Source organism: Engystomops pustulosus, chromosome 6 (assembly GCF_040894005.1).
Source record: "Engystomops pustulosus chromosome 6, aEngPut4.maternal, whole genome shotgun sequence".
In the NCBI taxonomy this organism is placed as follows: Eukaryota; Metazoa; Chordata; class Amphibia; order Anura; family Leptodactylidae; genus Engystomops; species Engystomops pustulosus.
Genome location: NC_092416.1, coordinates 155,902,379 through 155,928,705, shown reverse-complemented (window position 1 = coordinate 155,928,705; position 26,327 = coordinate 155,902,379). Strand labels below are relative to the sequence as shown.

General features: G+C 40.5%; 1 protein-coding gene across 3 annotated transcripts in view; it reads left to right on the top strand.

The window, feature by feature from the left end:
* TNRC6C (trinucleotide repeat containing adaptor 6C) overlaps positions 1-26,327 on the top strand; it is a 159,645-nt gene that overhangs the window by 62,716 nt on the left and 70,602 nt on the right. For all 3 annotated transcript variants that reach the window (XM_072111986.1, XM_072111985.1, XM_072111984.1), the window contains exon 3: positions 1,998-2,065. In XM_072111986.1, coding sequence (XP_071968087.1) covers positions 1,998-2,065 — 68 coding nt within the window. The remainder of the gene's footprint in view (positions 1-1,997; positions 2,066-26,327) is intronic.

The window sequence follows — 26,327 nt, the reverse complement described above, 5'->3', positions numbered from 1 at the left end:
GTGTATTATCCCTGTACTGTGACATCACTATGTGTATTATCCCTGTACTGTGACATCACTGTGTGTAATATCCCTGTACTGTGACATCACTGTGTGTATTATCCCAGTACTGTGACATCACTGTGTGTATTATGCCTGTACTGTGACATCACTATGTGTATTATCCCCTGTACTGTGACAGAACTATGTGTATTATCCCTGTACTGTGACATCACTGTGTGTACTATCCCTGTTTTGTGACATCACTGTGTGTATTATCCCAGTACTGTGACATCACTGTGTGTATTGTCCCTGTGCTGTGACATCACTGTGTGTATTATCCCTGTACTATGACATCACTGTGTGTATTATCCCTGTACTGTTACATCACTGTGTGTATTATCCCTGTACTGTGACATCTCTATGTGTATTATCCCTGTACTGTGACATCACTGTGTGTATTATCCCTGTACTGTGACATCTCTATGTGTATTTTCACTGTACTGTGACATCACTGTGTGTATTATCCCTGTACTGTAACATCACTGTGTATATTATCCATGTACTGTGACATCACTATGTGTATTATCCCTGTACTGTGACATCACTGTGTAATATCCCTGTACTGTGACATCACCGTGTATATTATCCCAGTACTGTGACATCACTGTGTGTATTGTCCCTGTGCTGTGACATCACTGTGTGTATTATCCCTGTACTATGACATCACTGTGTGTATTATCCCTGTACTGTTACATCACTGTGTGTATTATCCCTGTACTGTGACATTACTGTATGTATTATCCCTGTACTGTGACATCTCTATGTGTATTATCCCTGTACTGTGACATCACTATGTGTATTATCCCTGTACTGTGACATTACTGTGTGTATTATCCCTGTACTGTGACATCTCTATGTGTATTATCCCTGTACTGTGACATCACTGTGTGTATTATCTCTGTACTGTGACATCACTGTGTGTATTATCCCTGTACTGTGACATCACTGTGTGTATTATCCCTGTACTGTGACATCACTGTGTGTATTATCTCTGTACTGTGACATCACCGTGTGTATTATCCCTGTACTGTGACATCACTGTGTGTATTATCCTTGTACTGTGACATCACTGTGTGTATTATCTCTGTACTGTGACATCACTGTGTGTATTATCCCTGTACTGTGACATCACTGTGTGTATTATCCCTGTACTGTGACATCACTGTGTGTATTATCCCCAAACTGTGACATCACTATGTGTATTATCCCTGTACTGTGACATCAATGTGTATTATCCCTGTACTGTGACATCACTATGTGTATTATCCCTGTACTGTGACATCACTGTGTAATATCCCTGTACTGTGACATCACTGTGTAATATCCCTGTACTGTGACATCACTGTGTAATATCCCTGTACTGTGACATCACTGTGTATATTATCTCTGTACTGTGACATCACTGTGTATATTATCTCTGTACTGTGACATCGCTGTGTGTATTATCCCTGTACTGTGACATCACTGTGTGTATTATCTCTTTACTGTGACATCACTGTGTGTATTATCCCTGTACTGTGACATCACTGTGTGTATTATTCCTGTACTGTGACATCACTGTGTGTATTATCCCTGTACTGTGACATCACTGTGTGTATTATCCCTGTAGTGTCACATCACTGTGTGTATTATCTCTGGACTGTGACATCACTGTGTATTATTCCTGTACTGTCACATCACTGTGTGTATTATCCCTGTACTGTGACATCACTGTGTGTATTATTCCTGTACTGTCACATCACTGTGTGTATTATCCTTGTACTGTGACATCACTGTGTATTATCCCTGTACTGTGACATCACTGTATGTATTATTCCTGTACTGTCACATCACTGTGTGTATAATAGTGATATGTACTTATCATACCAGACCTATGTATTTCTGTGTAGTCTATTTACAATACCCATGTTTAGTCTAAATCTGATTTTATTTTCATACATTTTTCTCTCCTTTAGCAAAAAATCAATGGAATCAGCAGATCTGATCAAAATCTTTGCCAAGAAGCTGTGAATGCTGAAATAGGGTAAGACCTTTGCTATGTTTTTGTTTGAGTTTCTTCTGCATCAAATAGTAAGTCGTAGCCTATTGTTATATGTTACAGTTTTCTTCTTCAGCTTTAGATCATTGCTTGTTATATAAAAACAAATAAAGAATATGAAGTATTTTCACATTCTGACTTGGATTTGCCACAGTTTTCAGAAGTGGTAATTGTCAGTTTCTAGAACTGAGAAAGATGTGATTGCCTTGTAAAAATAAGTGCAGACAATTAGACATTACAAGATTGCCGTAATCTGCAGGTAAAACACATACAAAACCTCTGATTTGTTTATTTTCCGATTCTTCAATGCAAAATGACTCAATGGGGGTCATTTACTAAGGGCCGGATTCGCTTTTTCCCGACGTGTTACCCGAATATTTCCGATTTGCGCCGATTTTCCCTGTATTGCCCCGGCATGCACGTGACGGAAATCGGGGGCGTGGCCGAAAGAAAAACCTGACGGACTCGGAAAAACCGCCGCATTTAAAGAAAAAAGTGTCGCTCAGCACGCGCTAACCTTCACTCACCCCGGCTCGGTGTACTCCATTGTGTTCCGATGCTCTTCAGCGCAGCAGCGACACCTGGTGGACGTCGGAGGAACTACCTTAGTGAGTCGCCGGAAGACCCGAATCCACCGCAGGGAACGTGCCGCTGGATCACGAATGGGCCGGGTAAGTAAATCTGCCCCAATGTCATAGAGGGGTTGTACTAGAAAAAGCTGCAATGGTAATGGTAGTTAAAGGGGTTGGCCACTAATCCCAAACTTTAACAGGGTAAGTATAAGACCCTGATAAGGTCACTCATTGTATAATTACTCTGTTAAAGTTTTGGATCAGCTGCCGGGGGCCATGGGTCATGTGACTTCCAGACTTAACAGGGTAAGTATAATAGGGTCTAATACTTACCCTGTTAAAATTTGGGATTAGTAGCCAACCCAGTTAATATAATAAGAACGAAATGTTATGAAAACCTTAAACAAATTAAAATAAATAAAATAACTTCTTTTTTGCTAAAACATATTGTAGCCAGTAATGCACGATGCATGATGTCACAGTACAGAGATAATACACACAGTGATGTCACAGTACAGAGATAATACACACAGTGATGTCACAGTACAGGTATATTATACACAGTGATGTCACAGTACAGGGATAATACACACAGTGATGTCACAGTACAGGGATAATACACACAGTGAAGTCACAGTGCAGGGATAATACACACAGTGATGTCACAGTACAGGGATAATACACACAGTGATGTCACAGTACAGGGATAATACACACAGTGATGTCACAGTACAGGGGATAATACACACAGTGATGTCACAGTACAGGGATAATACACACAGTGATGTCACAGTACAGGGATAATACACACAGTGATGTCACAGTACAGGGATAATACACACAGTGATGTCACAGTACAGGGATAATACACACAGTGATGTCACAGTACAGGATAATACACACAATGATGTCACAGTACAGGGATAATACACACAGTGATGTCACAGTACAGGGATAATACACACAGTGATGTCACAGTACATGATAATACACACAGTGATGTCACAGTGCAGGGATACTACACACAGTGATGTCACAGGACAGGGATAATACACACAGCGATGTCACAGTACAGGGATAATACACACAGTGATGTCACAGTACAGGGATAATACACACAGTGATGTCACAGTACATGATAATACACACAGTGATGTCACAGTGCAGGGATAATACACACAGTGATGTCACAGTACAGAGATAATACCCACAGTAATGTCACAGTACAGGGATAATACACACAATGATGTCACAGTACAGGGATAATACACACAGTGATGTCACAGTACAGGGATAATACACACAGTGATGTCACAGTACAGGGAAAATACACACAGTGATGTCACAGAACAGGGATAATACACACAGTAATGTCACAGTACAGGGATAATACACACAGTGATGTCACAGTACAGGGATAATACACACAGTGATGTCACAGTACAGAGATAATACACACAGTGATGTCACAGCACAGGGATAATACACACAGTGATGTCATAGTACAGGGATAATACACACAGTGATGTCACAGTACAGAGATAATACACACAGTGATGTCACAGTACAGGGATAATGCACACAGTGATGTCACAGTACAGGGATAATACACAGTGATGTCACAGTACAGGGATAATGCACACAGTGATCTCTAATTACAGGGGTAATAGTAAATTGTGATCTAAATGGTAAAAACGACATGCTATTTCATGTATCATTTTTCGAGTATTTTTTATATATATTTAAAAAACATTCAGTTTACTTTTTTTAAATCTTGGCTAATAAGTGTGCCCCCAGACCTCCTCATCACACAGTGGCCCAATCCCGTTACTGGTGGCCACAGCTAACAAGATTAGGGGGCTGTGCCTAATTCCGGTACAGGGATAATATACACACAGTAATGTCACAGTACAGGATAATATACACAGTGATGTCACAGTACAGGGATAATACACAGTGATGTCACAGTACAGGGGATAATACACACAGTGATGTCACAGTACAGAGATAATACACACAGTGATGTCACAGTACTGGGATAATATACACAGTGATGTCACAGTACAGGGATAATACACACAGTGATGTTACAGTACAGGCATAATACACACAGTGATGTCACAGTACAAGGATAATACACACAGTGATGTCACAGTACAGGGATAATACACACAGTGATGTGACAGTACAGGGATAATACACACAGTGATGTGACAGTACAGAGATAATACACACAGTGATGTCACAGTACAGGGATAATACACACAGTGATGTCACAGTACAGGGATAATACACACAGTGATGTCACAGTGCAGGGATAATACACACAGTGATGTCACAGGACAGGGATAATACACACAGTGATGTCACAGTACAGAGATAATACACACAGTAATGTCACAGTACAGGGATAATACACACAATGATGTCACAGTACAGGGATAATACACACAGTGATGTCACAGTACAGGGAAAATACACACAGTGATGTCACAGAACAGGGATAATACACACAGTAATGTCACAGTACAGGGATAATACACACAGTGATGTCACATTACAGGGATAATACACACAGTGATGTCACAGTACAGAGATAATACACACAGTGATGTCACAGCACAGGGATAATACACACAGTGATGTCATAGTACAGGGATAATACACACAGTGATGTCACAGTACAGAGATAATACACACAGTGATGTCACAGTACAGGGATAATACACACAGTGATGTCATAGTAAAAGGATAGTACACACAGTGATGTCACAGTATAGGGATAATGCACACAGTGATCTCTAATTACAGGGGTAATTGTAAATTGTGATCTAAATGGTAAAAACGACATGCTATTTCATGTAAAATTTTTCGAGTATTTTTTATATATATTTAAAAAACATTCAGTTTACTTTTTTTTAATCTTGGCTAATAAGTGTGCCCCCAGACCTCCTCATCACACAGTGGCCCAATCCCGTTACTGGTGGCCACAGCTAACAAGATTAGGGGGCTGTGCCTAATTCCGGTACAGGGATAATATACACACAGTAATGTCACAGTACAGGATAATATACACAGTGATGTCACAGTACAGGGATAATGCACACAGTGATGTCACAGTACTGGGATAATATACACAGTGATGTCATAGTACAGGGATAATACACACAGTGATGTCACAGTACAGAGATAATACACACAGTGATGTCACAGTACAGGGATAATACACACAGTGATGTCATAGTAAAAGGATAGTACACACAGTGATGTCACAGTATAGGGATAATGCACACAGTGATCTCTAATTACAGGGGTAATTGTAAATTGTGATCTAAATGGTAAAAACGACATGCTATTTCATGTAAAATTTTTCGAGTATTTTTTATATATATTTAAAAAACATTCAGTTTACTTTTTTTTAATCTTGGCTAATAAGTGTGCCCCCAGACCTCCTCATCACACAGTGGCCCAATCCCGTTACTGGTGGCCACAGCTAACAAGATTAGGGGGCTGTGCCTAATTCCGGTACAGGGATAATATACACACAGTAATGTCACAGTACAGGATAATATACACAGTGATGTCACAGTACAGGGATAATGCACACAGTGATGTCACAGTACTGGGATAATATACACAGTGATGTCACAGTACAGGGATAATACACACAGTGATGTTACAGTACAGGCATAATACACACAGTGATGTCACAGTACAAGGATAATACACACAGTGATGTCACAGTACAGGGATAATACACACAGTGATGTCACAGTACAGGGATAATACACACAGTGATGTGACAGTACAGAGATAATACACACAGTGATGTCACAGTACAGGGATAATACACACAGTGATGTCACAGTACAGGGATAATACACACAGTGATGTCACAGTACAGGGATAATACACACAGTGATGTCACAGCACAGGGACAATACACTCAGTGATGTCACAGCACAGAAATAATACACACAGTGATGTCACAGTACAGGGATGATACACACAGTGATGTCACAGTACTGAAATAATACACACAAAATGCCATCTCACAGTATCCATAAAGAAACTATAATAGTCACAGTACAGATATAATTCGCCTTATATCACGGAGCGGAAGTTGATCTTGTAGTATAGAGATGGCTATGTGTGTCCTAACAGAAAAGATCTGGAGTGTCACCTATAGACTTGCGCATGTACACACTTTAGTATCTCGTCCATCGCAAATCCTTTACCTATTGGTGATCTATGTGTCTCTTCTATCTCCTCACCACTTGCAGCACACGTTGTATAATTGTACTGCGGCTGGGAGAAGTGACAGCCATGTTATTCGCTGTCCCAGCCTTCCCCAGTGTCTGCCTCACACCTCACAAACCTCATTTCTGCCTCTCCTATTCCAGAATATGCTAATCTGTCACAATTCTCTCCTCATGAATAATGCCCCCCCTAACGTGTCTCTCATCCACAGCCGCTCCTTCCCTGTGAATATGCAGATTGCTCGGCGCACATAAATATCGCTTATAGCTGATGCACAAAAAAGTCTTATTGACAATGTGGTTTTGCCTTTCCTGTCCCAGTTCACCTCCTCGGATGTAACAACATGTTTTTCAGTTGCTGCTGGGAAATGTCAGGGGAAAATGAACAAATGAGGACATTATTATTAAAAAATGTAATGTATAAACATGTCGTGTGGTGACGACGAACCCTAATATTAGTATAGCGTCTATGTTGGATATGCTTCGAAATTTTGAGAGGTTCAATATCATTATCTACACCATTAAATGGGAGCATGGTTAGTCGGTGAAATTACACGCGGGGGGCTGGGCCAGTAGCTTTAGGGAGCCCCTAAGGCAGTGATGGCGAACCTTTTAGAGGCCGAGTGCCCAAGCTACAACAAAGACCCGCTTATTTATCGCAAAGTGCCAACACTGAAATTTAATTTGTGATTTATACTCCCTTCTCTGTCACAGTTTTCATTGATACCAGCACCCTGAGGACACCAATAAAGCAGAAAATAGTCCCAGGTAGAGCTGTCACTTTAAAGTACCTCTGCACAGCAAGTCCTGGGCTGTCTGGGACTGCAGGAAGATCCCTGGAGTCATCTCTGGTGATGGCCTGAGTGCCCACAGAAAGGGCTCTGAGTGCCACCTCTGGCACCAGTGCCATAGGTTAGCCATCACTGCCCTAAGGTGTTTGTTTCCCATACAATATGGATAATTTTTCAGACCACAGGCTGCAATCAAAATTGGCAAAATTGATCCGTGTTTGATTTGTAGCCATAAAAATTATAGCATAAAAGCAAGTTTCCCAAAATCCAGAGGATAATTTTTCCTAAAATATATAGGATCTATAATCCAGAGATGACTGTTTGACAGAGATTGCTGTTATTTGGGCCAAACTTTTCAAATAATTGATAGATTTACTGTCTATTATTTCTTTCTTTCGTTTATTCATATTATTTCTTTCCTGAGATAACAATTTTGTAAGATGTCACGGGTTAATCAGCATGGCGTGAGTTAGCCGGAAGTTGATGGGCCCCAGTGCAAACTCTGTGCCAGGCCCCCTACTATAATGTATGGTTCATAGTACTAGTCTTCTCATATGGGAAAGTGACACCTTATGGGCCCCCAAAGCCTCTTAGGCCCAGTTGCGACCACATCCTCTGCACACCCTCAAGTTACGCCTCATTTTCATCCTCTACGTTATGATAATTACTAGAGAAGAGTGGACCTGAAGCTTGTGTTCAGGGTTCGGGTACACTCCTGACTAATGAAAGACATGGCTAGTTGCTAGGTGGCGTCAATTTGCTGGATTAGCCGTTTTATTGGCTAATAATGTGCGATTTACACATTGTAATAGATGATGTGCAAAAACCCCATCTAATGCCATACTGTAGTATGGGAGTATATGTCAGAATCAATCAGACAAGCTAGGGTTAAAGTACCATAGAGGGTCTGAAAAATAGTAAAAAAAAAAAGAAAAAGTGAAGAACAGTTAAAAAATAAAGAAATAAATAAAAACCTAAAAATTCAAATCTCCCCCCTTTCCATAGAACTAATATAAATATACATAAACAGTAAAAATCATAAACATGTTAGGTATTACCACGTCCCAAAATGTTCGATCTATCAAAATATAATAGAGGTTATTCCAAGCATTTAACCCCGTAACAGGAAATGCCTATTTTTTTTTGTGCACGGCATGAAATATTAAATACTGTCACTATGAATTGCAATTTGTTACACAAAATAAAATAAAAAAGTTTCTAAAGATTTCTGTAGATGCGGAGTGAAAAATGGAAACTAAAAAACCAAAAAGTGGCTGGTGGTTAAGAGGTTAAGCTTAGTGATCACTTTGGAAGCCTCTGCGATTTTTTTTTTCCAAAGGAAATAATTTCTGTTGCCGCCTGCATTCCTTATAATATTACATTTCGTAAGCAAATTATTCTCAAAACTCCACATTGCGTGGTTGTAGTTAAATATGTATAAATGAAGTGACATCTAGGTGTGTCCTTGCACAGTACAGTTTCCCGATATAACTTCTATTATATTCTTTGAACGTTTATACAAGCTGTCAGCTGTGATGAATTTGTCATTGATAGAATGACCTTAATCTCAAATAACTTCCTGCTACCGAAGTGACTCATAGTATTTAGTATATGTCTCCCTTTTCCTCTCTACGTATGATGCGTTCAGATGTCAACGCCATCAATAAGTGCCCTATGGCATCCATAGAGTGTCATGCCCTGAGAACCTACTTATTAAGAATTCTCTCCAGCCCCTTCTGATCCTTATGGATTTCCATATTACGGATGTTACACGTTCATATCCTGATTAGACCGAGGAGAATTTCTGTCAATCTTGCCGTGATGACCCCAGAACTCAATTCTGCTCATTAATTGTAATGAGAAATGGCATTCACTTTCCAAGCACCAGTCAGGAGGGTCAACAAGGTTACAAACCATCAGACGGGTGTCTAGACCTAATTAACCCTATCACACTGCTAGACTAATAAGTGGCCAGAGAAGGAAGCTAAAGAGTTGCTATCAAAAAGTCTTGACTTACTGTTAGAAAGTCGATAGTAGTCAGACCAAGGCGGTAATAGGTCGTAGGGAATGTACAAGGTTTGGAGAAATAACCAGAACATTGACAAGTTGAACTCTTCTGGCTAGATGTGCCATCACCGGTATCGTCCACTTTTTCACATTTGCCTTATAATATAGTTTTGTCAGACCTAATGGTGTTCCAAAGGGGTTTGATTTGGGGTAAGGGAGCAACTGGTAGAGGCATTGATCTGAATGGTGGGTCAAGGTCTACTTCCCGTATGAAAATACTGCCGAGACATCTTCAGACAGAAGTAGCTGCTGAGATGTTCAAAGAAACACATTAGACTAAGTTTGGTTCAACCCAAGAAATTTTGACATCCATCTAAGTTGTATGAAAAGCTTTACAGGCAGTCCCCGGGTTACATACAAGATAAGTTCTGTAGGTTTTTTCTTAAGTTGAATTTGTATGTAAGTCGGAACTGTATATTTTATAATTGCAGCCCCAGCCAATTTTTTGGAGGTCTCTGTGACAATTGGATATTAAAAATGTTGGATTGTCATAAGAACCAGGATAACAATAAATCTTAATTGCTGACACCTGTGATAACTGTTACAGCTCTTTATTGTAGCCTAGGGCTAAAGTACAGTAAATTACCAATTACCAGAGGTCCGTTTGTAACTAGGGGTCATCTGTAAGTCAGGTGTTCTTAAGTAGGGGCCGCCTGTACATTTTTCAGCCAAGAGCGCATCAAGCATGTTGAATTTCACCATGTCTTAACTTTGTTCTTTGGGAGATTACCAAGTGTGTGTATGTAAAGTATGAAGTATACGTGCTTGACTGACAAATAATGGGGCACATTTACTTACCCGGTCCAGTCGCGATCCAGCGGCGCGTTCTCTGCTCTGGATTCGGGTCCGGCCGGGATTTATGAATGTAGTTCTTCCGCCGTCCACCAGGTGGCGCTGCTGCGCTGAAAGTCATCTCATCGCGCCGGAATGCACCACCTCGGACCAGGTGAAGGTAAGCGCTCCCCAAGCGACACTTTTTCGGTTTTTAAATGCGGCGGTTTTTCCGAATACGTCGGGTTTTTGTTCGGCCACGCCCCCGATTTCTGTCGCGCGCATGCCGGCGCCGATGCGCCACAATCCGATCGCGTGCGCCACAATCCCGGGGCAATTCAGGTACAATCGGCGCAAATCGGAAATATTCGGGTAACACGTCGGGAAAACGCGAATCGGGCCCTTAGTAAATGACCCCCAATGAGTATGGCTAGCGATATGGCTAGCTGTAGATAGTGGATTCTGCAGTACCCAGACCCCCTCTTATTTCAGAAAAAAAGGTAAAATCACATATCTAAAATCCCCAGCAAGAACTTGTCCAGAACATGGCCGCCATCTTGAAAGCCGCCATATTGGATTAAGGGCGAGTTTTACCAATGAGAAGGTGATCATGTAACAAACGTATCAAAGAAGAACAGAATTGTCTCACAAATTGACTGTCACATTGATAGGTTTGTAACAATTGGATCCTTCCGCTCTTTGTTCAGCACCATGGACAACACATCAAATAGCTCTGCATCAGGAAATGTTCCTGGTTGTTGTTGATAACTTTTTAACCATAGTATATATTATATATGTATTTATATATATATATATATTACACATCTAATTGAAGAAATCAATTCTGGGCTTCTTTGAAACATTACATGACCAGCTTCCATTAGGGAAAAATGCCCTTGATCCTACATGGCAGCTATAACATTGGTGGCCATTTTCTGGATATAGCCTATAAGATAAATGTCGTCCCCAATTACTTGCTAGAGGTATTCTCATATTATAGTGTCCCTTTAGTTTCTGAAATTAATTATTCAATATAGGGAACAAGGATCAATACATTGTCATATAGATTCATGATATGTGTCATATTGGCTTCATTGAATTTTTTGCAATGTACATGATCAGTAAGAAAAGAGCAACCAATACTGAGTACCATGAGCCTATTTCACACCATTAGAAGGATTATCTCTGGATCGGTACTTACAACCTACTGTATACATAGGAATGTGTAACCTGTGTCCATCACTTAAAGGAAATCTACATCTTAAGGTAGATCTGATGGTAGGTTGCTTATAACGTGCTAAACCCTCATCTAATTTTTACCTAATTCTACAATTCATGCTATACTAAACTACACTTTATCTATGTAATATGCTAATTATAGGAAGAGGGCATGGAGTAGCCTCTCCAGGGGGAGCAAAGGCTAATTCACGCTCCAGTAGCCCCAGTTTAATTAGGTAAAATAGATTAGGGCTTAGCAAGTTACTAATAACCTACCATCAGATCTACCTTAAGAATCCTATGGGATTTGCAGTAATCAAAATATAGGTAGCACTGTTTGGCTCGTGATCCTAATTTAGGCCGGGATTCATCAAGGTAGTTCCTCCGCCGTCCACCAGGTGGCGCTCCTGCGCTGAAAAGCATCTGAACGCGCTGGAGTTCACCGGCTTGGGCTGAGTGAAGGTAAGCGCGTCACAAGCGACACATTTTTTTTTTTAAATGCGGCGGTTTTTCCGAATCCGTCGGGTTTTTGCTCGATGCGCCACAATCCGATCGCGTGCGTCAAAATCCCGGGGCAATACAGGGGAAATCAGCGCAAATCGGAAATATTCGGGTAACACGTCGGGAAAACACGAATCGGGCCCTTAGTAAATGACCCCCAATTTCTCTTATGAAAAAAAGGAAATGCTGATAGGCATCAATTGACATCTAGTTTGATACTTCAATGTTATTTATGCAGACCATATAGAAGAAGACCTTTTAAGAAACCACTGATATCGCCTCAAGATTTGTACATTTTTAAGGCAAAGATGGATAGATACACTATATGCACTGCAGATCTTATGTCCATTGCTGAGGGGGCAGGTTTTTTTTTAAAACCGCCAATTTTTCAAGCCAACCTGCTCACATGTCTGTTCACGTTCAAGGTCTTGTACGTAACCTGTGTCTCTGTCAGTGATGGATAGCAGTAATTACTGCTGTGTCATTCCAATCTGCTGTAGTAACACTCGTACGCTATGAGGACCATTTATTAGTGTCAGCGATGGCATATGATCTATGTTATATTTAGACTATATGGGATTGCATTGCTCTATATGTAAGAGCTATCCCATGGAGGCCATGCCAGTCACATAGTCAACACTTAAAATGTCAATGGTTTATGTTGGAGCTTCCTTTTTGTGTGGCTCTAGATCTACTGTTCTGTTTGTATATATATATAGGGGAGGGGGGGGGGGTTAATAAGGCACCATTTTATCTACGTGTATTAGTCCTGTCCAGGAGGATGTGAATCAGTCCCTTAATCAATTTACTGTATCTCTTTCTGATGCGGGCACCACACAATAAAAATGGAAAAATTATTAATAAAATATATATTTTTGTGATTGGAACCATTTAGAGCCTCATACAAATTAGTTCTAATTAGTAATTCACAGTGTCAATATGCAGAGAACAAGTGACTAAGACCAAGTTTACAGAGGATAATGGTGTGAAAAAAATTCTGTTCCAAAATCCACCCAGGAGATTTTTTTCCTATTTAGTAAAAAAAAAAATTGTGGTAGCTGAAACGTCTGTGATAAATGGAGGCTTAAAATCCTTTTTAAAATCCCCTCTATGAACCACAAAAATCAAAAATCCTGAAGTAGATTTATTTCCTTTCCAAAATCAAATGCATGGAAATATATACCCATGTTGCTGTCCTGAAAGCAGCTCCTTCTCCCAGTCTCGCAGCAGGAAATCACAGCAGAATCTATATTTTGTAGAAATAGCTGCATATAAAGTAAATCATGCTTGTTTTTGTGACTGATTTACAAGAACTTGTCTAAAACTGGATGTCACAGACTGAGGCTAGAGGTGCATGATCGTGGTTGGTCCATGAAAAACAAACTACATGACAGGTGAATTTTATGGTAGGGGCGTATCTACAGGGAAGCAGCCATAGCAGCTGCCATGGGGCCAACAGTGTCAGTTGACCCCAGCACCTGTTGGTATAGGACAGTGGTGGCGAACCTATGGCACGGGTGCCAGAGGCGGCACTCTGAGCTCTTTCTGTGGGCACCCGGGCCATCGCCCCAACACACCAGACAGGACTCAAAGAATCTTCCTGCAGTTCCAAGCTACTTAAAATATGCTGCTTTCAGTCATAGTTTGATACTTACTTCGCTATTTGGAACTGTAGGAAGAGGGAGTATGAGTAGACAGAGCCGAATTATCTTTGGAGGACCTCCTGCTTGCCCCACGAATCTCTGTGTAAGGAGGGACACTGGAACAAAGCTAAAACTATGGAAATTTTCCATCTTTCTACTGTGTTAATGTCCTCAGGAGGCAAATATGAAGTTGTTGAACAGGGAGCAATATGTTACTACTTTAATTTTTGGTTGGCACCTCGCAATTAATAAGGGGGGGTTGGGGTTCAGTTTGGGCACTCGGCCGCTAAAAGGTTTGCCATCACTGGTATAGGATGTGTATATGCTCTATGTCTGTATATGGTATTGTAGGTATCTGTGTATTTGCTATATGTGATCGTATATGTGATGGGTAAATGCTCTATATCTGTGTGCATATGTGATGTACTGTATATATGATGTATATCTGCGTATATTATGCATGAGTGTATATGCTACTGTATGTATGTGTGTATATGCTGTATGTATGTGTATATGGTGTGTGTATATACTGTGTGTGATTGTAACTTACATGTGTGAGTATATTTTTTAAGGGAGAATGGGGGCCGCATTCAGAAGTCTGCTATGGGGCTCTGCATGTCCTTGTAAGGCCCCTGTTTCACAGGCTGACCACAATGCAGAGGAAGTGACTCCATGCATCATAGTGATATATAATATGTAAGAAATCCTTGCATTATATATATCACTATGATGCACGGAGTTCCATCCTCTGCACTATGGTCACTCTCTGATATCTGGAAGCGCGTTGTCTTTATTTCACAGACTGATCACGATCTTGTGCCGGTGGCCTTACCATTTATGTGCACAGAAGAGAAGTTGTGGTTTTCTCTGACTAAGGTCATTATCAAAAAGGTGTTTACCAAGCACTAATAATAATGTTTTACCTTGTTCCAGAGTAACCTAACATTTCATTTTATTATTTTGCACTTTACAAACCCTCAATCTACTGTCTCTAACAAGGAAGCCATAGCAGCTTCTATGGGGCCCATAACATCTGGCTCTCCATATGTAGTTTGTACAAGGCTCTCTGTCTACAGTTATATACAGGCTAAGTATGGGGGAAACAGTACAAAGACCACAAGTTCTGCAAGAAACACAACCTACATTATTGTGTTGTCCGGGCAATCAAAAATCTTGTAAAAGGTGGCCATGCATCCAGATTGGCGCTTTGTGTGCCAGACACAATTATCTGCACACCCAGCACGTGACAAGCAGAAATTACGGAGAGGTTCCAACATCTTAGTAATACCAATGCAGCTCTTGTGGTTGGACCTGGCGCAGATTTCATCTATGACCAGTGCTAGTATTTTGGCAAAAGTTATAGCAAATGTCACCAGCGTTTCCCCGAGCTAGCTTGATTTCTTCCCCACCACCACCTACTTTTTAAAATAGTGACACGCATAGCGCTAAAGGGCCAAATAGTTGCAGATACTGTGGGGTGCACATTTTCCATGTCTTATACGCCAAAAAAAGTCATGCAATAGTCCAAATTTTCTGCTTTTTTTAAAAAAAAATTAAAAGAAATAAAGCCTAAATAAAAAACCTGCCTCAAGGAAATAAAAAAAAGACACCAAATTTACCGGTAGCTAAAACACCATATTTGTATACATATATTTTTTGCAAGAAAAATAAAACCTGTTTAGAAAATGCAATAAACAAAGCTATGAAAAAACCCACACACAAAAGTATATGTAAACTGTCTAAAAAATTTTTTCAAGAACACAATTAGAAATGTATGCTAGTCTGTGATTGGTCACTTATATATACAGGCGGTCCCCTACTTAACAACACTCGACTTTCAGACGACCCCTAGTTACAAACAATGTATGTCGGTAATTTACTACAATAAACAGCTATAACAGTTATAAAATGTGTCTGTAGTTAAGATTTATTGTTAATCCTGGTTGTTATGCTAACCCAACATTTTTAAAATCCAAAAAAATTTGGTTGAGGTTAAAATTATAAAATATACAGTTCCGACTTACATTCAAACTCAACTTAAGAACCTACAGACCTTATCTTATACGTAACCTGGGGACTGCCTGTATATTGTTTGCATTTAGGCAACTTCATAAATATCACCCAATGATATTATGGCATCATTTGCATATTTTTTGAATCAGTTGTAATTAGCGATTTTTTATTTTGTCACATTGTCTTCTCTTTAGATATTTAAAACTGGTGGAGAGCAAGGGCTAAGGACAATGTAATTACTATAGAAATTGCCACACAAAGCAAAAATCATGTAAAAAAAAATTAGGAGTTCCCATAAAAATCGTTTAATAGAAAGATTTTTTACTAACCTCATATCTAATATTATAATAGACAGTGAAGAACATACAATTATGTATCAGGTGTTAATTTCTTAATCTAAAATCCTAAAATTCTTGGACACCATTTACACATATATAAGATAAAACTGGTTATGGTATCTATTTGCATGAAGTCAATCCATATTCATCAGCTACTCCAATTTAGAGATGAATAGGTTGATCTGCAGGGGGCATCCAGCTATGAGTCGGGTAAGCGCAGCCTTGTGACCCACATAAAATAGATACAGAATTATTTGTAAAAAGATGGTATCTCTGGGTTTTCTATTTTCTATTAATCCTAAAGCTGCCGGCTGGAGGTAATGATATGACTATATGAAATTTTCTTTTACAATGCATGTAATTTGGTTTAGTGTTTTTCTAAACCACACGTGGCAGTACATCATTACAAGAGTAGAATACCAAAGTGGTCGGACCCCCACTGATCGTATATGTGGACGGGTGATAAATTATGTTCATGGGGCAACCCACTTTAAGATGCACCCAGATGATTACCTGGAATCCCCAGCAATCACAAGAACAGGGATTCCCCAGGAAGAGTCATGTCCATGATCGCAGGGCTGTGAAGTTGGAGTCATGGAGTCGTAGACCATTTTAGTGGAGTCAGATTAAAATGGACCGACTCCAACAATATATTATAAATTGTTACCATTAGTTTACTGCAGTATGTGCTGAATATTTTTTCATCAGAATTTGGGGAATTTATGGAATGTCTTTTATAAATGTCTGTTCTATTTTTGATCTAAGGATGTAGGCTTTTAAATGACATGAATGTGACTGCACATTATGTACATGCTCAGTACTGAAGCTCCTCCCCTACTGAATAGAGGGTGATGAATGTTTGCACTTATCTTAGAACTACTAGATTAAACTGGATTAAGGCAAGACTGTCCAATGTATATTCTCTCTATATACTGCTTTATGTTTTAGTTTACTTTTCCACTTCGTTCATGTTTGTAGAGGTTAGATGCTCTGATGGATTCTACACAGTACACAAGGAATATGAAGGGGGAAACTGTTTTCTAACATCTTAACTTCATGTATACAGAAACACAAACATGAAAAAGTACTATAGGTATAGGAGTCAAGCCTTCATTTTATGTTGCATTGCTAGACATAGTGATATTGAAAAAATTGATATTGAAAATTCAATCATCAAAACTCACTGTTCATGAGGCAGTTTCTCTATATCTGGAAAATTGTTAGAGATGTTGCCCGTGTGGTTACTGCACTGCCATCAACCCAAGTCCGTGTAGAGAGGCTGTTCTCTAGCCTTAAAATAATTAGGTCAGACTGAAGGTCATCTATGAAGGAGGATCTGATGGAGGTGATACTGTTTACAAGAACACATTCATAGACAAATATTATTCGGTACATTTTTGTTGAAAACTTTTTATCCCACATAGTTTTTTCATAATTACAATTCATTAAAGGACATCTACCACCAGGATGAAGGATTGTAAACCAAGCACACAGGATCTACTTCTTTTAGCTTATAGGCCCTGTTTTTTTAACAAAAAAAGGTTTTAAAATTATGTAAATGAGCCTGAGTGGCTCCAAGCTCGATAGTTGTTAACGGAGCCTAGAGCCCGACAGGCTCATTTGCATATTAAAAAAAAAAGAATCTTAAAAATAAAGGCATAGGAAGCTTAAAAAACAGTGGATCCTTCCAGAATGGGCCACACATCAGTATGTCAGTGTGCTTGGTTAACATCCCCTGATCCCCTGAATATAGTTTTAATGTTGTATTCCAATAAATATTTTTATGTACTATCTAAATAACATGGTTATTGTATCATAATGGTAATAAAAATATTACTGTAAATTTATCATTAAAACATTCCCCATGTATGCGGGAGTTGAAGTTGCGGGAGTTGAAGTTGCACCAGGATAGGGCGTAACTTGCTGATCAGTGGGGTCCCAGTGCTGAGACCCCCGCAGAACGCGAAAATGAGGGGTCCGTCGGACCCCTTTGTGGCTCCATCAGATTAATGGAGCAGGCGGCAACACATGACCGTTCTGCTTCATTAATCTCTATGGAGCTGACGGAGATCAGTGAGCGCGGCTATTTCCGTCATCTCTGTAGATATTAATGGAGAAGAACGGTCATGCGCGACTGTATGCTACATTCGACAGACCCCTCGTTTTCACAATCTGCAGGGGTCTAAGCCCTGAGACCCCCACTGATCAGCAAGTTAGGCCCTATTCCGTAGATAGGGCCTAACTTTACTTTGTGGATAAACCACTTTAAGGAAATTGAGGACTCGAAGTCAAAGGTTTGGTATTCCGACTCCGCAGTCCTTTATGATTGACAAGCACTAAATTCACTTTGATGGAAGTAAAACTGAATGGCGCACCGGTGGATGGGTGTTGTGTGATTGGTGAATACACTTTCTTAGTTTCAAAAACTCTGACCAATGATATAGCACGAGGGACATTGGTCCTAAATATTAGCCAATAGGATAATGCTATCTGTAGGACTTTATAGAGGAAAACAAATCCATACAAATGATTGAATATTGCTATCTCATCTTTATGACACAGTTTTTAGAAAAGTCTTCCCGGTGCGTCTACTGGGCGGTCGTCCTGTCTGGTAATGGAGTGTAATAAGTCTGTGGTTAGTATTAATGGAGTGCTGAGCTGTCTCTAAATAGCTCTTTAATGGCTTTTCTTAGAGCAGATTGCTGAGTGGGTGACAAGCAGCTGGAAGACTGCAGATAAAATATTACAGAGGGGGATTGGCAGGGAATATTTTATGCTGCCGAGAAAGACAGAAGAAGTTGTCACTGGATGGAAATGTTTCATATCTTTCATGTCACATGGAGTTGGCAAAGAGCCTTGAAGATCACTTGGTAGGTAGAGCACAACACACAAGGGCACATTAGACGCCTCAAGACCATTTTAGTCTTTAAATCCTTCAATTTAAATTTTTGGTATAAAAATTACTTGATGATCAGGGAGCATAGAAAAAATATCTGATAGAGCCGTTAGAAAGGGCAGTAGGCTGTAAACACATTGGGGCAGATTTACTTACCCGGTCCGTTCGCGATCCAGCGGCGCGTTCTCTGCACTGGATTCGGGTCCGGCAGGGATTCATCAAAGCAGTTCCTCCGACGTCCACCAGGTGGCGCTGCTGCGCTGAAGTCCGCTGGAATGCTTCGAAATACACCGGCCTATCCAGGATGAAGGTGAGTGAAATTTTCGCGACACAATTTTTTTTTTAAAAGCGGCGGTTTTTCCGAATACGTCGGGTTTTCGTTCGGCCACGCCCCCATGCCGATGCGCCAAATTCCGATCGCGTGCGCCAAAAAACCGGGGCAATTCAGGTACAATCGGCGCAAATCGGAAATATTCGGGTAACACGTCGGGAAAACGCGAATCGGGCCCTTAGTAAATGACCCCCATTGGGGCACATTTACTTACCCAGAGTTCACAGAAAGTGCATTGTCCGGCTATAGTGCTGCGTGCCGCGATTTACTAAGATTGTGCGCCAGATATCCTGCATGTGTCGCTTCCCCGCTGAGGTCCGACAGAGTTCACCATCTTTTTTGTGGTGCATCTTAAACATAGAGCGTGTGACACAATTTAAAAGTTAAATCCCGTGCTCAGTCTGACCATTCGACGGCACGCCCCCTAATTCGTGTCACATGGAAGCCAGCGCAGCTGTGCCACAAAAAGGGTCACGTGCACCACGATCCCAGCGCACATACCTGTGCAAGCCATTTTAGCCCGAAAAAGGTGCACAGTTCCACAAAAGTGTGCAGCCTGACACTTAGTAAATGAGCCCCATTGTGTCACCTGACCTGTTTAAAGAAGACCAGTCACCAGAATTTTACCCCTCACACTAGTAATACCTGCTGGTTAAAAACCCTTTCAATATCACCTAAAATTATCTTCCACTGAGGCATTGTACATTAATTACAGCCATTTTTATGATATGCAAATGAGTGCAGATGAGTCAACTTTTGAAGTGAAGAGTCAAGTTTTATCCTGGGCTGCCAGTGAACCACGACTCCTTCTTTAGATTTACAGTTCAATGTCTCAAAGGGAAGTAGGCGGAACCACACTCCAGTGGGTGGAGTTAACTTATCTACTTGTGGGAGGAAGGAAAGGCACCGCTGGGGGGTGACTAAGGTTTATTGTGCTTAGGAACAGGTTCCCTTTAACTACTGGCTTATCCCAAGGGTGTTATCCAAGTATACACCCTTTAACACCATAATGGATTGCACCATTGGCGAAGTTGCCTTTTACCTACAGGTTATTGCACTGATTGGAATAGGGCACCTTGGCCCTTTAACTCTTTAGACTCAGCACATAAATGACAAGATGCCAGCCAATTAGATGGCCACAAACCATCACTATTGGCATTCAATGGAGTCCCCTGTACCCTCAGGAATAGGGTAAAACTGCCATACACTTTCAACACATATTCTTACAATTTCACCCGTGGATCCGATTTTGCTAGTGGTGAGAGGAGAGAAAGGCGTTGCCAAACAGATTGTTGTCTTGGAGAACACGAGAGTCAAGAGACCATGTGAAGAATTGAGACACTTCCCGACACCTAACAAATAGTAATTGGCTGGTCTCGCCAAAATAAGTGGATTCAACCAACTTTATATGAACAATTGTTTAAATAAACTAGTAAAACTTCAAGGCAAGAGAAGTCCTGCACAGAACACCCCCAGTCCATCAGAGTCCCCAAATTATTTGTCATGATTCTTATATATACTTTTTATCGCTAGCACCTCTAGCTCTTGTGGATGGATTTATTGGCCACTCAAAAATAGTTTCCACTCTTGATCTTTCCAACATGCTACGGCACCTTTCTCAAGGAGGGTTGATGGGTGTCAGACCATCAGAAGATCTTTGTTATTACAGGATATAAGATTATTTTCTGTTTACAGGTTACGTACAAGAAAGGTTCTGCAGGTTTGTTCTTAAGTTGAATTTGTATGTAAGTCGGAACTGTATAGTTTATAATTGTAACCCAAGTCAAAATGTTATTTTTGGTCTCTGTGACAATTGGATTTTAAAAATGTTGGGTTGTCATAAGAACCAGGATAACACTAAAGCTTCATTACAGACACCTGTGATAACTGTTACAGCTGATAATTGTAGCCTAAGGCTAAAGTACAGGAAATTACCAAAATCCAGAGGTCCGTTTGTAACTAGGGGTCGTCTGTAAGTCGGGTGTTCTTAAGTAGGGGACCGCCTGTATTAAGAATTGGTGCATAAGTCATGATACTTCTTACTTTGCATCAATGTCAAGTAGTTGGCTCATTCAGTTTTTGGCCCATAAAACAAAATTGAGAAATATTATTTTCAACTATTTAATTCCCTTGTGAAATGTAAATGTAAGAAGATTTAAGCAGCACAATGTGGTTAGGGTCAGTGTATGTCACTGTATCTCATCACATTCAAATTTCAAAAGGAATCTAGGTTGGAATGGAGATTAACTGTAAGCCTTCTGTTCTTATGCACGTAGCCACTTTCCATAAAAACCTCTATTTCCATGTGAAAAGTCTTCTCAACATTGTATCATTAATATCAGAGGTACCCGAAGACCTCCTGAGCCTTGAAGTTCACTGGATGAGGCTCTCAAGTGAAGTTAATATTGCAGTAAGCATAAGCCTCTGATGTCCATGGCCGACAGTAAGGCTGCAGGGTGCCCTTCCCCTACATGGTGGAGATATCAGAGGGAGTTATCCAAGAATCATTGTGTCCCAAACCGAAACTTTTGAATGGCAGGTCCCTCAAGTGGCAATCTTGCTTCTTAAGTGAGCTGAGGTGGCTGGGTCACAGTGGCTACCAGGGTAATCCTAAGGGTCTCTAGTCTGCTGGATGCTGTGGGGTTCACTACAATGAAAAGGTCAGCATAGGGTGGTATATATCCTAGGCAAACATCAGGTTTTTACGCTTCTGGCCCACAGATGACCCGGGGTGCACTTGATATTGTTAGAAATAAGGACCATGTAGTAGGACGTTACTAGCTGCCTGTGGTAAAAAAAAACTGTGGTTTGGGTGAAGGGGGGCTGCGGATGTCCTTCAACCATTGACATGGGTGTATTGTTCACAGAGTATCCGCAGGATACTGAACATGATATGAAGCACCTTTTATAGGTCCATCTATATTGCAAGTGTAAAGCCCCTTTAAAGATCTATCCATTTTTTATGGATGTCCTTTGGATAAAATGTCCTTTGCTTAGAAAAGCCACCATTAAATTGTCCCCTCGCCTTGAATAATGTCCCAAAGGACTAGTACAGTTACTGTGAGTTACCTTTAGTAGCTTGACCAGTCAACCAGCAGTTTACTTGGTGAGATACCTGGTCTGTGCAACATGAATAAAGCCAGGAGGGGACATCCTAGTATGACTATCCGCCCCTGTGACCCCTTTCAGGATTCTGTAGAGGGCTGGAAGATCTTTATCTGTATAATACTTAGTCCCCCAGGATATAGAAGAACATTACTGTGATACTGTCACTGTCCTTCATCACAATTGGGTAGCAGTTTGTGGACCTAAATCCTCAGGACAAGTTCTCTTTGACTAGAAATACTTTATGAATTTTCTCAGCATTTTAATTTTTTAAGGCCATTCAGTGTTAGGTTCTAAAGTTTTTTCTTCTCCATTGAAGAAAAGAATAGAAAAGTCTGTAACCATAAAATAAATATAAATGTTGGACATCCAATGACTACTGCAAAGATGGACAATGCCCGAAAAATTCATCTAGAAAAAAACACAGCAAAACTAGGCCACCCATAAAGGAAGAGAAGAATCACGCCATATAAAAGACTCACCGTGGACAAAGACATATGTTTTTGGAGACTGTGAAGCTCCTAGGGGACTCATTGTCCCAGCAAATAAAATGGAGAATAATCTAGAATGACTTGAATGGGGAGGATTATTTCACAAACTGCGGGAAGGCCAAGAGAAAGGGTTCAATGTCCTCAAAGTTTAATTGTGCGAGTTATGCAATGTAAAAAAAAAAAAAACACATGTGACATTGACTTTGGTTCATGGCTTATATAATGCCATCAAATTGGGACAAATCTATAAATTTAACCCTTTCGCAACCAGAAAAGTCAAAGTCTGCATCTGGTAGCTGGACACAAGAATAAAGGGAAAGTGCACAAAGATGCCCTGCATATATGTTAGGGCTCCCAGCCTTTAGAGCACTGACAAACTGCCGTACATTATATATGTAGAGATAAATAATTCACCTTAAATAATTTTACTAACCCCTGCCTCACCTCCCAGGGGGTTTTCCAGGAAAATAAAAATCAAAGACAAGAGAAACCTGTTAGTGCAGGAGAGAGGACGGGAAGGGATGAGTGGCCCTGCGTCCTGGGTCAGAGTGTGATGTGTGTGGGAAGGCTCCCAGCAGTGTCACACTCACGGGGTGTCAGATGTAGCCTATAATGTGATAGTACCGGCCGCATCGAGTGCTATTACAGCCTTTGACAGGGTGCTCCTCCGTGTGGACCAAGGCCCCTGCCATAGTGTTATACATACCTCAGAATTCCAGGGGGCCCTCTTAGGGTCAGGGCCCCTGGGCATTTGCCCACTTTGCCATGGGATAATTCTGGCCCTGAGTATAATATTTATGGCTGGCTCTGGGCTGTAGCATATAGTTATCATAAGCTGCACCTTGTACATTGCTAGTCAAGTTCATGACGTTTTTGGTTTCTAATTCTACAGATATGTTTACATATTACTGCTGCAGAACCCAAGTTTATCTGCGGAGCACAGACAATAATGGTAAACCTTAAAGGGGTTTCATCATATTAGGTCTCACAGGTCTGCCCCTTTGAAGCTGCCCGTACACATTGAACATCTGGTGGCTGCCTGCTTGTTCTGCTGGCAGCTATTCCCAATGATATCCTCACAGACATGCTTGCTGGTCATTGAAATTCAGTGTTGTTAGGTGTTTGATAGACAGTAGGTAGGGACTTTAGGGTGACAATGGGCTCCTTTATCAACGGAGTCCCTGTGTGCCAATGGTTTGTGTACCCCCGCTCATGGACAGCTTCCAGAAACCGGGAATAACATTGGCAAGGAATAATTCAGCCAGGAAAATAAAACTAGGACTGAAACCAAGAGACCAAGCCGCAGATGCATAAGGATTTGTTACTCTCAGAAGTAAAAAATCTTAACATGCCAGGGGGCAGTCCTGCAGACACAGGAGAGACTGATACTGAACCCATATCTAGTACTATGCTACAGGTCATGACCCTGTAGCAGATTCCACATTAAATAATGTAACACACTTTCCCTACCAGCCCCAGCACATCATAATAATACATCATATAAAATATTAAAGCCCCCTGTGTTGTGCGTGCAGCGGGGTGTAAGATGGATAGCAGACGTCAGGAGGTAATGTAGAGTCTGCACGCTCACTCCTCCCGCAGAGGCTCTCCTCATGCTACGTGCAGGTCACTGATCACACAGCAAGACTGCAGCCTGCAGGGCCTGAGGTGCCGAAACGTGAGTTTTAGCTTTTGCAAATCAAAATCCATCATGATAAAGCTTAGATCCAGCCATGGTGACTGTGGTAATCTTTTTATAGTTGTTATCCATGGCCTCCTTCCTTCTAAAATCAACTTAAAAATTATACTAATTAGCCAGAAGGGCTCTGGAAGGCGTTACCAGAGCCCCTCCATGCTGTAGCTTCAATGTGCAGGAGCAGGTGTCCCCCACTCTCCTGCTCCTCGGCACTTCCCCCCTCCCTCTGCCTGCTATGACCTCATATACCCTGTCTGTATAATTGCAGTATGTGGTAGGAGAAATTAGACTCCCTAAGGTTAAAGAAGCCTAGGGGGGGTCTGAAAAATAATTTAAAAAAGGAAATAAAGTTTCTTCAAAACTAACAGTTTAAATCAACCCATTTCCCTAGATCTGATATAAAAATAAACAAATAAAATAATAAAAGTGTTAGCTATCACCTTGTTCCAAAAGTTCCAATCTATCAAAATATAATAACGGTTATTTCCGGCGTTAAACCGCGCAACGGAAAAAAAGCGCCCAAATATACGAAATACCACTTTTTCACCTTTTGCAACATATAAAAAAATTAGCTTGTCCCCAAAAAAAATTACAACTCACACAGCTCCATAGAACAAAATATGAAACATTTATTAGGGGAAAAAAAAAAATTTCATACAAAAAGTTTTAATTTTTTCAAATGTATTAAAGCACAATAAAATCTGTATAAATTTGGTATCCCTGCGTACAGTCAAAGCCATAAAAACAGAGCCCAAAAGAAAATGGAGCAGATGCATTTTTTCACCAGTTTCACCGCATTTGGAATTTATTTCCCACTTCCCAGTACACAGCATGGAATATTATATACAATTACCACGAAGTGCAATTTATTACACAAAAAAACATGCCCACACAAAGCTCTGTACATGGAAAAATAAAAAAGTTATAGATTTTTGGGGAGTGAAAAATAGAAATATAATGGGATACTTATTAAAAGATAATCGTTGATAGATTGTTGGAAAAAAAAATGTCTTTAAATCTTATGTAAATTAGCCTTAAGGGATCTGGGGAGTGTTAATAAAGCCCCTCTGGGCTCCGGCTACATGTCCCCCAAAGTGGTTTAACCTCATGGATTAATCATAAATTGTATACAGCAACAAGGCGGTGATTTAACTATTATAACGGTATGCCGGAGGTCAGATTTGTCACCTATAGAAATCACTGGCGGTGCTTTGTAGAGGTTAAAGGGGTTGTCCACTTTCAGCAAATATTTAAAATTGTTTGTGTAAGCAAAAGCTATACAATTTTCCAATATACTTTCTGTATCAATTCCTCACAGTTTTCTAGATCTCTGCTTGCTGTACTGCTATGGAAAGCTTCCATTTTTACTTCCAGTGGATAAAAATCTGACCATGTGATGTGAGGTACATGCAGGTGCACGAGCCGTTATTATCACACATCTCCTATTACAGGCCGTCCTCGGGTTACATACAAGATAGGGTCCGGAGGTTTGTTCCTAAGTTGAATTTGTATGTAAGTCTAAACTGTATATTTTATAATTGTCGATCCAGACAAA